The sequence below is a fragment of the Anguilla anguilla genome, chromosome 3, assembly GCF_013347855.1.
Source record: "Anguilla anguilla isolate fAngAng1 chromosome 3, fAngAng1.pri, whole genome shotgun sequence".
In the NCBI taxonomy this organism is placed as follows: domain Eukaryota; kingdom Metazoa; phylum Chordata; class Actinopteri; order Anguilliformes; family Anguillidae; genus Anguilla; species Anguilla anguilla.
Window position 1 is genome coordinate 25,996,296 of NC_049203.1, and position 13,765 is coordinate 26,010,060.

Genomic DNA, 13,765 nt, shown 5'->3' on the forward strand with positions numbered 1-13,765 from the left:
TCTTTTTCTCTTTTTTTTTTCCTTTTTTGAGATGGTACATTTGTTTTTTTTTGGGACAGGGACGGGGGTTATTAGTTCTCTGCCTTGTCCCGGGGTGGGGGGTGGGGGGGTTGGGGGGGTCACAGCATGCCGAAGCCCTTGGCGTACGTGATGGCCTTCAGCAGTCTCTCCTTCAGCTTCTCCTTGGTGCTGTACTCAGGAAGCAGGAGGACGTTGAAGCAGGTGTGGGAAGTCGGGAGCCTGGAGGGGGAGGAGCAAAGGGAGAAGGCTGCTTCAGCCAATCACAGACTCACAGCACAACCTATAAAAACAGATTTACAATGAAAATGCACTGAAACAAAACATCAAGACATCGCAACACTTCACGAAATATGTGAATATTCCAATTATTTCCATTTTCACATACATTCCAATTAAAAACATACACTGTTGCGAATACACTCTATTTTCAAAAATACATTTACAATGCATTGTAGAAAATGCCATTTATTTGAGATATTTAATTTTAGCCTAAAATAAATATCAGAAACAATACAGCAACACTTCACAATATATGGGCAAATGTACTTTTGTCATTTTCAGAGGAAACATACTGCAATATATATTTCTAAAAACATTATTCTGAAATATATTTACATTACATGTCCAAAGTCATATTTACAGTATATTGTAAATATAAAATCCTCTCAGATGCAGAATCTAATGCACTAGCCATTGTTACATGCTGGCTTGAAGGCATGGATAGTTAAGCAATTCTTATACTTCCTACACAGTTGGGAACTCAAAACTCCAGTGCTGGAGGATTGTGGCCTAATGCTGTGACCGATACAGATTCTGTCCCAGAACGCCTTTATAATATCTAGAGTGCTTTTGTTAGCAAAATTGTCAGCTGTAAATCTATGCTAGATATAGCCTTTTGATTAAATGGAAATTGAATGTCAAAACCCGGTTATAATACATAAAACTGCAGTATGCTTAAGATCCTTCTGATATTACAGGATACCGTCATAGGAAGAGCCTGAGCAAGGTTTACTCAAATTAAATGTACAAGAGCCGCATATAACTATAATTTTATTTAACACTTGAAATTGATTTTGTTTTTTGTTCCATTAAAAATTTTGTTCCTTTACATCTATTGTTTTAGTTCCTTACATCCTTCTAATCCCTGCTTTAATACAGTGACAGAATCTATCGCTTTTGGTTGAAATATTTTCACAGAAAGCCACACTGTTAGCATGTTAGATGAAGGCAATCACACCTGGTACAGCTTTTCAGAAAACTTTAAAAGGACAATGGGTGTGGTTTTCCTCAAAAGAGGCATACCATGGCTAAAATCTTACTGGAGACTAAATGAAATCATCATGCTGCCCACCCCCAACTTGAATTGAAATTCACTTCCTGAATGGAAGGAAGTGCAGTGGATTTAACCACCTCGGCTCCAGAACGGCCTTTTGAGACCCCCTGCCCTGGCCCGTGCGTCACCTGTCCGTGTCGGGGCCGTTCTTGGCGATGATCATCTTCAGCTTGCCCAGGCCTCCCACGGGGGCCCGGTCCGTGCCAGTGGTGAACTGCAGGAATAGCCTCTTCTGCTCCTCTGCGAACGAGTGCACCGTTTCCCAGAAGTCCCTGTGGAAGAGCGCAGACCGACCCTGCCGTCATCAGAAAGTCTCTCCTGCCAGCCAAACGGTCCTTCTCTGCGCTAGTCGCTCGCGTGGTCCGCATGGCTACTTCTGACTGAACGACTCGGGCGAGCGTCTTCAACCCAGCTTGTACAATGCATGGGAGATGGCGGTGAGGCTACGCGTTGAACATGGCTGTGACAGCGCTATCTGTGCTACACGACAGTCAAACAACTGAAACTACCCAGGGAGGGCCTGCCTTTCACACTCAATTAAGCAATCCTGCACTTAAATGTATTATATACACACCTATATTTTAAGAGCTGTTTTTTAAATGGATGTTTAACATGAGATTGCATGTATGGGTACCGAGACAGAGACTTTTTTCCCCTATCGGTTTCAACGCAGCTTAGCTTTAATATTAAAACGGAAAATAAAATGCAAGCAGAAAATTAAAGTCATATCATTTATGACAGCAACACATGCTAAAATAATGGCACTGTAATTGCGTATTGTGTCCATTTTCTGATAAGTAAATCATGAGGATTTTGTAGAGACATGTAGAGAGTACGAATGTGATGCAGCCACATTTAGAAAATCCCCTGGGTACATGCATAACATAAAGCTTCTATTATCTGCCTGGATGTTTAATTGCCTGCAACTCAAGCAGGCCGCAGCAAGTGTTTCATAATACCGGTACACCTCATTCTATATTATCAGTACAGGTTTCCATAGTTGGGCAAGACAGCATCTTAAAACTAGATTTTCAGAAAGATGGAAAGACTAGGAACTGAAAATGTATGTTATAAAAAATAATGGGTAGCCAATTCAACTACACATATGGTGTGTGGCCATAATCATAAAAAACACTCTTATTGTGCCCTTTTCACTTGATGAGGCTCTGCAATATGAACTTTTCTTTTCCCTTCCGTTCATGTACTTACCATTCCAAAGTGCCTCACTGCAGTTTCAAATTTTTCTCAGAATACTTAATAACATCTAATTTGAATTTAATGTCAGAATATCTCTCTTCCAAGCCCATCGCTGAGCTAGCTACTGAATGTTCGCAGTGCTGGCAAAGGACACTCGGCAGTTACCAGGGTGATGCATTTTCTTTACCAGGCTGAAGGCCAAATTACTTTCATTTTTTTATGTTTTATTCTGGTTTTTATTAAAAGAGACAGGCTCTTGTTGGAGACTTGTCATCTGATGGAAGTGTTACAGTAGTACTGGAGGCCAGTACATGAAGGATATTTCCTTACTTGATGATGTGGGACTCCCGGGTGTAGCCCCCATCATATTCTGTTGTTTCTTCAAGCGCTTGAAAGTCGAGGTTCTGTGTGTGGAGTAGAGCACAGGAAAGAATTTAAATGTGTGTGTGTGTATCTGTAGGTGTGTGTGTCTGTAGGCGTGTGTGTTTCTGTGTGTGTGTGCGTGCGTGCGTGTGTGTGTATGTGGGGTGGGGGGGGTGGGGGGCTGAGCCTTACTCTGCTTCCACAGATGAGCAACTCGATTTCCTCAGGCCGGAATAAATACTTTAGAGGCGACTCGCTTGTGACCATGTGAAAACCTCTTCTGAACGCTTTGAACTGCTTTTCTATGCTTTTGTTCAGTATGTAATCGGCGTACAGAGCCACAAACTCCTGTGAACGACAGAAAGAGAAGAAATTTCAGCTTCCTTGAACAGAAAAAATGGCACAAAAGGGTACAAAAAAAAGGGTATTATATATATGACAACCATTAAAAACCCAGCGACCCTTTCATTCTGGAACATCAAATTCTCTTGCACCTAATGACATCATTCTCAAGTGCATGATGGTCAAAATACACTGACTAGCCTTTCCTTCAGAAATCCCTGTCTTGGCCTGCAATTACCAGCATAACTTCAAAGACTTAAATTACTGTATATACTTCAGATAAGAAGATAAATTGCATTGATCATATGCCACTAATTAGCTGGCTCCTCACTCGTTATACTTAACAATATAATCAATCAGAATTATTCAATCAATCAATCAATCAATTACAGCATACCAATCTTCTATATATCCCTCTTCTGTCCTGGAAAAATCTGCCCAGGTTTGCATCATTGGGGTAGCCACACCCACTCTCAATATAGCAACAAAACAGCCATAGTTGTGTGTTTCCTACATAGGACATGGCAAGCACGATATCTAGACAGCCGCAACTTGAAATACATACATACATTTTTATCTAACTTTCATTAGTAGGGGTATCCCTTTAAGATTTAAAGGCGGGCTGCACGTTGAATTACCAAACATCGGCTGACCGTAAATTAATAACCACACCAGGGCATAGCCGCACAAATGGATGGACTCCATGCGCTGGCTTGACCCTACGGGAAACGTTCTCCGTTTCTGCGGGCGGTCACTCGCCTTCCTGTTCTCGTTGGTGACGGGGATCTTGTCTCCGTTCTCCTTGAGGTCATACATGAGGGGGTTCCCGAAGATGTCGGTCTGCGAGATCTGAAAGGTGATCATCATGTCCTCCTCCACGCTGCCCTCGTACTCCAGCAGCTCCTTCAGGCTCTGGTGCTGGATCTGCCGCACCCAGACAGGAAGCACACATCTCAGCGCAGGAACCCATTACTAAACCATCAGTACAGTAAGCACAGCAATCACACAGCAGGACCTTAATGACTTGGCCTCGTCCACCAAGCCAAAATAGTGAAGAGGGGAAAAATTCCTTAATTAAACTGATGCATTACAATGCAATGGAAATTTTAATGTGGAAATAAAAGAGAGTTAGAGAGTGTTAGATATATTTGCATTTTTCCCCCTTTCAATTTCTTTATGGAGATGTAGTCATTTTGGAGTGTGTATGCACAAAGAATTTATGTGATAATTTAGTACTTCAGTTGACGTTTGAACTGAAGTACAGTTTCAGTTTCATCGAAAAACCTAAAATTTAGCTAAATATGTATGACGCAAGAAGTTTGTAAACGATTTTGTGATGTTTTGTTAAATTTTGGACAATAAAACAACTTTGTGCCGTTGAGGTCAAAAGCCTACTGATGTAACACTTTAAACGTAGAGGATCCCCACATTTGAGTTGAAGCCAGTTGTCAGGCTCACAATGCACACAAAGTCCTGCATCTCATACTTATAACATGGCATATCCGTTTTAATAATGGTATTTTTAACTTTTTGATATGAGAACAGTTTTTTGGTGATATTTTTCAAGAGTCACCAATTATGTGGACCCATTACAAAGAGTACCTTCGACACCTCTCATACCACAGCCTCCACTCCAGCAGTGCTCCTTCCTACCTCCTCTTAACAAAAATAAATAAACAAATAAGGGATGAGAGATCGAAGAAATACCGGATGAGAATCGGCCAGGTCCCGGAAGGTTCCGTTCTTGCCCATCAGCTTGCGGTAGACCCCCATGGGGAAATGCACGTCCAGGATGCAGTTGTTGTAAATGGCGAGGCCGAGGACAATGCCAATTAGAGTGAACTGGCCCTCTGTCTCAAACGAGGACGGGTTAAACCAGAACAGTTTTGTGCTTTCGTCGTACGCGAACATTCCTACAGGAGACACAGCCAGGCACCTAATCACCACTCGGGCAACAGAACAGTTTATACCATTAAACCAAAAATGTTCAATGCGGCTGCTTGGAAGAGTTTGGAAAAAAGAAGGAAGCCCATTATGAAAAGCGGAAACAGTGTTAAAGTGTATTCATCAAATGGGAGTGTCAAAATACGGGTGTGTGTGTGTGTGTAGAATGTTCAAAATCAGCATGTGAAAACAGCCAAGGTCATCTTTACTCTAAAAACGTAACTCTTCCCATTAAGCAACATAATTATTCATAAAATTATTAAAACAGCAACTATTCTACCATTTAGGAAAGTCTAGGGTCTAGGTTAAAAAAGCTACTGGACGGCAACTCTTTTCATGATCTCCACAGTTTCTCACCAATATCTGGGTTGAATATCTCTTCGACTACAAGCTGAAAGAACTCTTTGGAAACTCCTCCTTCGTCTACGCCTTGCTCTCCCTCGAACTCCACGTAGAGCTGTTTCTTCAAGTCTGCAGGATTTTCCATGGCAATCATCTCAAGCTACAGCAGAGAAACAACCACATGGATTAAGACCTGTATGTTCCAACAGTGCAAAAACTAGCCAAATGACTTAACAGAAAAGGCTTGTTGGTTCTCCCAAATCAGCTGTGTCAGCACTGGCCAGCAAAACAGCAAAAATAACTTAAAATATCTTCTACATATCATTTAAATGTCTTAAAAACATTCTTGCTGGATCTCAACTTGTGAACGGTTAAAAAGAGCTATCCAATTGACAGCCATAGCATAAAGGCATACAGCCATAGCATAAAGGCATAAAGTGTCTACAAAACACAAACAAGCCATGTGACAACTCCCACAGTGGAAAACAATACACCTGGATTTCATACATCATTGGTGTAGAGTCTAATAGACTTCTCTAGATGCTTGGATAATAACCCTGTACAAAATGGTGTCCGTCCTTGTTTACAGCATTAAAATATCACACATTGAGAAAAGGTGAACCCAGGCAGCTTATTTCTGATAATAACAAAAAATATTATTCATAATTTCAGTGTAAGACATTTATGAAAGTACAGCCAGAAGCAAATATTGCAAATATTGGAAAGGATAAAAATAATACAATCTGGTGCAAAAGTGCAACTTTAGGACCAAATGATATAGCCTAATGCTATAAAATCATTACATAAATCATGAGCTTGTCACTGGTAATTGTTGTTCATTCATATGCAAGGCATTATTTTCTCATAAAAATTTTAAAATCATACAGTACATATGAATTAATAAGAAAATGTGAAAAAAACAGGATTTATTTTGCTTCTAAATGCATTAAGTATTAATGTCCTGCTCAGAGGTCTAACGTGTTTGTGCATTTACATCTTTCATTAACCGACTTGTCCAGTAGCTGTCTCTCACTTAAATAGGGAGGGGGGCAAAGTGGGTGCGGCCTCACTATTCATATAATCCAGCATAATCTGAAAAAACTGAGATAATTCAATAATGATTCAATGGGATAATTGTCAGGAAATTGAAATAATCACGCTAAAAAGGCCAAATATCCCACAAACTGCACTGCCTGTACTTGGGACTTACTCATGAATGCACCCTCGTGTAAAAACCTACCTTCAAAAGCAATGAGAGGATACAGCCAAGTTTTCGAATGAGACCATTACATTTTTGTGTCGGCAGCTGCAGTTGCGAGACTCACCCTGACGAGGGCGTCGTCGATGATGTGGTCCCTGCGCACCTTGAGCCGCAGGTAAGGGTTGAGCTGCTGGCCCTGGACCAGGCTGTAGAGGACCGTGATGCGCCTCTCGCTGTACATTCGGATCCGGTTGTCGTAGTACAGGCCCAGGTTCTTGGTGACGGCGTTGAGGATGAAGGGACAGGTCATGAAGGAGAACTTGTTCTCAGTCTCCACCTTGAAAAAGGTGTAGTCCTTGTCCATCTCCAACACGTCATTGAGCGGCTCGTTGACAAACTCTTCGAAGGGGATTAGGGGTCGCCGGCAGTCGTTAGTCTTAACGCCCAGCTCCGTCTCCAGCGGGTCCACCCGGGGGCCCTTCTTGTTCCGCCGCTCCTCTCCCAGCAGCTCCTGGAGCTCGCTCGACTCCGGGACGGGCTCCTCGTCCTCCTCCTCGTTGTGTCCCATGTCAATGTCCCCGCCCAGGACGTTTGCATAGTAGACGATTTTCAAGCACTTGGTTGCCGCGGCCACGGCGTCGTCGTCGTTGACCAGGTTGCGGCTGTTGAACTCGTTGCTGATCACCTTATAGGTGATGAGCTGCTGGAAGGTCTCCACCATGCGGCGGATCTGCTCAGCACTGTACTGCGACCACAGCCGCACCAGCTTGGCCTGCGCCGGCAGGGGCAGCTTGCTCATCGCCTTGCAGAAGAGAGGCAGGGCGATCTCCAGATACTCGGGGCTGTGGAGGTTGCTGTTCTCCATCACGATGATGAAAAGGTTCAGGTAGTTGGGGTCCCGCGAGTACACGTTGTGGTAGGTCAGGTCACATTCCACATTGGGTGAAAGGTAAACCAGGGCGTTTAGGAAAGCTGCCTCGATCTTCTCATTGGCCAGCAGCCTGCTGTAGACCCGCCTCACAGCATCGATGTCCACCGAAACCTCGTCGGGGCCAAGCTTTTGTGCACTGCAGTCTCCTTCAGAGGCACCTTCTACTGCCCCGGCCATGGCCGTGGCAGAACAGGCGGCCTTCTCCTTCTCATCCTCGTCCTTGTCCTCATCTTTGGCCTGGAGGGACTTGAGCTCCTCCTTTGTGTGATGTTTGGCCTTGCGGAAGCTTTGCACCAGGCCCTCCGCGCTGGAGAAGATCCTGCCAATCACACGGATCAATGGGGAGTAGTCCTCCTTTTCCCTGCAGATGTCCAGGATCTCATACACTTTCTCCTCTGTCAGGTAATTCAAATCTGTGAGATGGAGGCAACAATGAGCAAAGAACTGGCACTGCTGTAGTGTTCACCAATGAGTTCATTATTCCAACAAATTTATGTTCAAGCATGAACTGATAATTTGGGGAATTGTATGACTCTGTTAAGTAACATACAGTCTCAACCCAAGGGTGCCTGTAAAAGGGACTACACTAGATTATGGTTCATCAGAAGTATTAACTGACCACTAGAGTATTAGCAAATAACTTCCATGGAAGTGGGTTGGACTGGTAAATGTACTTAAAGTATTTATTGAGACACTACCAAAGCATTTTTTGATTTGAGGGGCCACCTTACACTGGGGCCCCACCTAAACAAGATCACATGTGTAGTAACAAACCACAGGTTTATTAGCAATGGGCATCCCTGACTTGTCACACCGGTATCATCTTCCCAGGCTCATACCACCATACAGCTAAGAACTAGACCCCATGTTCAAACACAGGTGGAAAAACATTCAGTTTTAACACTCTAGAACCCACAGTGGCTACAAGCGGCCATCTTGTAGAATCCCATACTGGCTGTGCACGGCCGTAATCGGCTGAGACATTTCTCAGGATAATCGAAACGTTACCCATGTAAACACAAGATTCCACAATATAACAAACTGGCAGAAACAATACTCGTTACCATAGGAAATGTGGGAGACATCTGGCTTTTAATGATATCAGTGTGAACTTTAACCCAAGAGACTGGTGATTCAGAACAATAATGTTTATCCAGCAACAGTGAAGGAGAACCTGATAAGGAATGAATTGTGAGAGAAACTTCAGTGATATAAAGGTGACCAAAAAACATATTAGTTGTAGTGGTTTGTGATAGGCTACTTACTACCAGGCACACAGCTAGCTAACCAGATCCACCTTTGACGAGATTAGCTAGCTAAGTAGCAAGAAAACGTTTTTGTTATTGTTGCTTGTTACAAACTAGCTAGACATTAGACAGCCGAGCTAGGCAGCTGACTAACATCTTTTCAGAACTAGATCACTGAAAAACTGAACACAACTAATCAGATTTGAATATAACGTGATCTTTCTGCATATAGCCTACAATACTTTTTTCAAAGGCTTCCCGGATTAACAGCAGGCTCTGACATTACAGCTAAAATAACTGCCTTTCTTGGTAGACACAGATGGCTTTTTTAAGTTTCAAACACTTGATTTAATATTAAAAAAGTCAATGCCTTTTCTTTGAATTAAATATATAATTCTACGTTTTGCTTTGTTCTTGAGTTATTTTTAGTTTATTAAACCACTGTGCTTTCCTTGAAGTACCTGGGATTCCTGAGCAGAATTATACATTTTGACTGTGTACTAAAGGTTTAAACACATCTCAAATCTCCCTCCAAAGTAACTTAACTCATTAACAGATTAATATAGAGGGATGGAAAGGGAATGAAGAGTTTGCTTGTGGAATAATGGAACAGAGGGTGATGCTGTGTTTCTTTCTACTTTCTTACCAAGCAATAACTTTATGGAACATTTCAGTTGCAGCCTCGCAACAGACCAACACTTTCATATTATAATGCGAATGTCCTTAGATTTTCATTTCAAATCCCTCACAATAATCATTCCTGCTCACTTCTCCAAATACTGTTTAAAAACTAAAAAAGTGTAAATGATGATGAACACGGTCAAAAAAATTAAGTGCAGTAGCCCCAAATAAATGCAATCATTTCTATCACTACGGACTTCCTATTTTCTAGCCACTGTTTTTGTCCTCACAGGTAGATTGCCAGCCCATTTATTTTCCATTAGTCGAGAGGCCAGGAGAGCATGGACGTAAGCCTGCAGCATTCGAATGGGCTATGACTAACACACAACGCTGCAGTAAGTGGCATATGTATTCTTGTCTGCTGGAGGGGAAGAGTGAAGAGCAGTAGGAGATCATTTTACTGTGGCGCTGTGACTCCTTCAGGTTCAAAAATAGATTATATGCTCTCTGAAATAAAAGAGAAGAGAACAGAGTGAACTGGAGAAAATGTAAAACTCTTGGGGCAGAACGATACAACACATCACAAGAGGCTTCTGGGTCAGCTAACGCGGGAAAGCTGCTTTTCCATAAAACGCAGGTTTAGAGACGTATATTTTCCAAATTTCAAAGCCATACATCAATATCTAAATCTCTATCTCCCCTGTTCTTATGGAATGTTACCCTGTGACTTTCACTGCAGATCTGAATACACAACACAAGGAGTTACCTCGTTTTCTCTGTGCCGCAACTCATAAAAACTTTCATCTAACTTTAAGAACTTGCCCAGCCCACTGCTACATTACATTACAGGCATTTAGCAGACACTCTTATCCAGAGCGACTTTTACATTGCATCCATTTATACAGCTGGATATATACTGAAGCATTGCAGGTTAAGTACTTTGCTCAAGGGTAAAACGGCAGTGTCCTACCTGGGAATCGAACCTATGACCTTTCGGTTACAAGCTCAGTTCCTTACCCACTATGCTACACTATACTCGTGCTGGGATAGCGAGTGTGTGTCAATGGTTTTTGCTTTCATGTCTGGTCTTCTACTGGTGGTGGTGGTTTCTCAGACAGATTGTTAGTTATGGGAGGGATGATAAAAATGATCTCAGTGCCTCCAAGGCCCAACAGTGGACAAGCAAAGAGGCCAGCAGTCAGAGTCTTTGGCAGGGGCTTCAGAAACAAAGTAGCTCAAGCTTTGGGTTCAACCTGGCTGGCCTGATGTGGAAAGGCAGTTACTGAAGAGAGGGTGGTTAACCCTGGACCTGGTGAGCCACATGGTTTGCCGCTTTAATAGGGTTTCAGATATTCTACACCTTACAGCTGGAACAAATAATAAACTTGAAAAATTACTTTTGTCAATTGCAGACTTTAAACTACAGTCTAATTCCCCATTTGATGTTTGGAACTTGTTTGTCTTGAGCATTGGCATAGGAACCGGGGGGGGGGGGGGGGGGGGGGGGGGGGGGGGGACGGGACGGTTGGGACGTGTGTCCCCCCAATATTTGTAAAGAATCAAATTGTCTCCCCCAACCATGACTGGTCCCTCTCTCATATAAAGCTTTCATACAATAAAGGCTTCAACAGCAATAAAAGATGACTTCAAAATTATGCGGAAAGGTCTGTAACGCCTGTAAACATAACATGAATTATTGACTCCCCTCTTCACATAGTAGCAATGGTTTACTACCATGGCCACGGAAAGTTTGAGCTTACGAAAGCACAAATGGGATATGTAGTCAACAGTTAGAGGTGATTGCTCAAGCCGATCATACTATGGACTTCACTTCCCATAATCCTTATAGAAATAAAAATGGTAAGAAGAAATTTTAGGATAGCGCTTCCAATTTAGCTTGTGTCATTACATTACATTATTACATTACAGGCATTTGGCAGACGCTCTTATCCAGAGCGACGTACAACAAAGTGTATAACCATAACCAGGAACAAGTATGACGAAAACCCTAGAGAGAAGTACCGGTCCAAGTGCAGGGAACAACCGCATAGTTCAACTTGGACCCTGAAGGTTAAACTGATTAACACTAACACAAATGAGAACAGCAACAACGCAGTCTATGGAAAAATACAAGCTGTTCTGCGACGGAAACAGCGATAGACTTACCCACTAGCATCTGTCCGAAATGTAAACAAGCCAGGCAGTTTTCACCATAGACATATATACATGTCTATGGTTTTCACGGTCGGGAAAAGTTTTATGACAACGTCAGCTAAAGTCAGTTACTCACAGCGGTTGGAAAGAACGGTAACGGTAATCTTATATTTGCAACGTTACCTATCAATATGCCAGCTAATGTCAATGTTAGCTAGCTAGTTGTCAATGAATGAACTATGATATCTGACAATATGATACGTAGCTAGCTAGTTAATAGCTGTCGGTACACTGACTGAATGTGATGTTCACAGAACTTAGAAAACTACCTGGTGATAGCTGCACTCGGTTGCTAAGCAGGGAATTAACGTGACTCCCCATGTTGCAGTGTTAGTATTTTAGCCAATGTTTTGTGTAACGTCATGGACACGTCTTGTAAAATCACAAGTTTGTTTTAGCTATCGATATCTATTTTTAACGTTAGCTCCCCCTCAATATTTAGAACATTTAGAACATATTTAGAACATATTTAAACCTACACCACTGGTCTTGAGTAACTGTGCCTTATGTCAGGTCCCCCTTGCAAAAGAGATTTCGATCTCAATGACTTTTTTCCTGGTTAGATAAAGGCTAAATAAATAAAAATAATAATAATTCTTGCTCAGAAATCAATGAAGAAAATTTTAAATTTATTTTCATGCTGTGCAAAACTGTTGTTTATTTTAGAACAAAAACAACATGCCACATGGCTTTCTGGAACGAGCATTAGTCACTCTCATGCTGGACTTCTGAGCCGGAGGAGTGTCAAGGGTCAAAAGTCGGGGCCTCACCTTTGAGGTCGTCCCTGATGGGGTGCAGGTCTCTGTGGTTCATCTTCCTGTCGCTGCAGGCCGACTTGGGGCGAGGTCCTTTGGCACTGTTCTCCAGGTAGGCGGAGCTGGCTCCTTTTTTGGAAGGGTGAGGGTCGCACAGCTTGGCGTTCATTTTGTACAGCTCCAGGGCCTTCACGGCGGCCGCGTTGTTGTCCATGCGGCAGAAGCCCGGGCAGGAAGCGCAGAAGTCGTTGGTGCAGGCCTCATTTCCGCAGCCCTCCGTTAGTTGGTGGTAGTAGCGCTCTATCAGATGCTTCGCAGCCGCTCGCTTCCTGTACCAAAGAAGCAAAATAAGAGGAGGACTGAGCTACGGATGGTCAGACCCAACAGCATTACATCACATTACATTCGTTTAGCAGACTCTCATACCCACAGCGAAGAACTATAAGAAACAAAATAAGAGCATCACTATGACTTAATGAGCAACAGTGACAGAGCATGGCAACAACATTGCTAAACCAGATAATGTACATGCACCCCATAAACAAATGAGGACCAGTTCTATCACAATTACATAGCGTATATTTAGCAGATGCTCCTATCCCGAGAAACAAAAAACACACAAGACAGTGACAGTGTACGTACAGCAGACCTAAATCAATCGTAGGCCAACATTCAGTATGGCAAAACATACTGAAGAGCTCTGTAAAACATTTTATATCCATTTATCAAAATATATATATATATATATATCATCTTTCAAGACGCTAATTCTAAAAGCATTCATACTTCTTATAAGACAGTAATAAGCAGCACTTAATTATCAATATTTACCATAAGTAAACCTCAGAAAACACACACGTGCAGATGAAATCTCAGATCCTTTAAACTTCAACAATGACAAAAAAAAAAAAATTAAGTCAGAAGTGTTCTCATTTTGATGTACGGGGCATTAACAAGCCCATCTTGCAAAGGGTGTTTCAGAGCTGCGTGTGTGGTGCATCCAAGTCCATTGAACATGAGGTTTATTGGCAAATATGTGATGCCTTACTTCTACTTAGAGCTACTAATTTATTCCCATTTTACACAACCCCGATGCTGTAACTGATAATTAGAAGCTCAGTTACCAATATAGTCCTTCTAGATGCCCCTTAATATTTATAATGGTTAATATACTGTATACAATGGTCCACAAAATGCATGTAACATTTCAAGTGTCAAAATGACTAAAAAAAAAAAGTTCTTTTAAGACGAGAC

General features: G+C 42.2%; 1 protein-coding gene across 4 annotated transcripts in view; it reads right to left on the reverse strand.

Moving 5' to 3' along the window:
* Nucleotides 1-13,765, reverse strand: part of ube3a (ubiquitin protein ligase E3A) — a 25,593-nt gene continuing 11,828 nt past the window's right edge. For all 4 annotated transcript variants that reach the window (XM_035409380.1, XM_035409379.1, XM_035409377.1 and 1 more), the window contains exons 3-11: nucleotides 12,527-12,840; nucleotides 6,868-8,087; nucleotides 5,558-5,702; nucleotides 4,964-5,169; nucleotides 4,016-4,180; nucleotides 3,107-3,262; nucleotides 2,882-2,955; nucleotides 1,483-1,626; nucleotides 1-240 (exon numbers count right to left, since the gene is read on the reverse strand). In XM_035409380.1, the coding sequence (XP_035265271.1) occupies nucleotides 120-240; nucleotides 1,483-1,626; nucleotides 2,882-2,955; nucleotides 3,107-3,262; nucleotides 4,016-4,180; nucleotides 4,964-5,169; nucleotides 5,558-5,702; nucleotides 6,868-8,087; nucleotides 12,527-12,840 (2,545 nt within the window). In that variant the 3' untranslated portion in view covers nucleotides 1-119. The remainder of the gene's footprint in view (nucleotides 241-1,482; nucleotides 1,627-2,881; nucleotides 2,956-3,106; nucleotides 3,263-4,015; nucleotides 4,181-4,963; nucleotides 5,170-5,557; nucleotides 5,703-6,867; nucleotides 8,088-12,526; nucleotides 12,841-13,765) is intronic.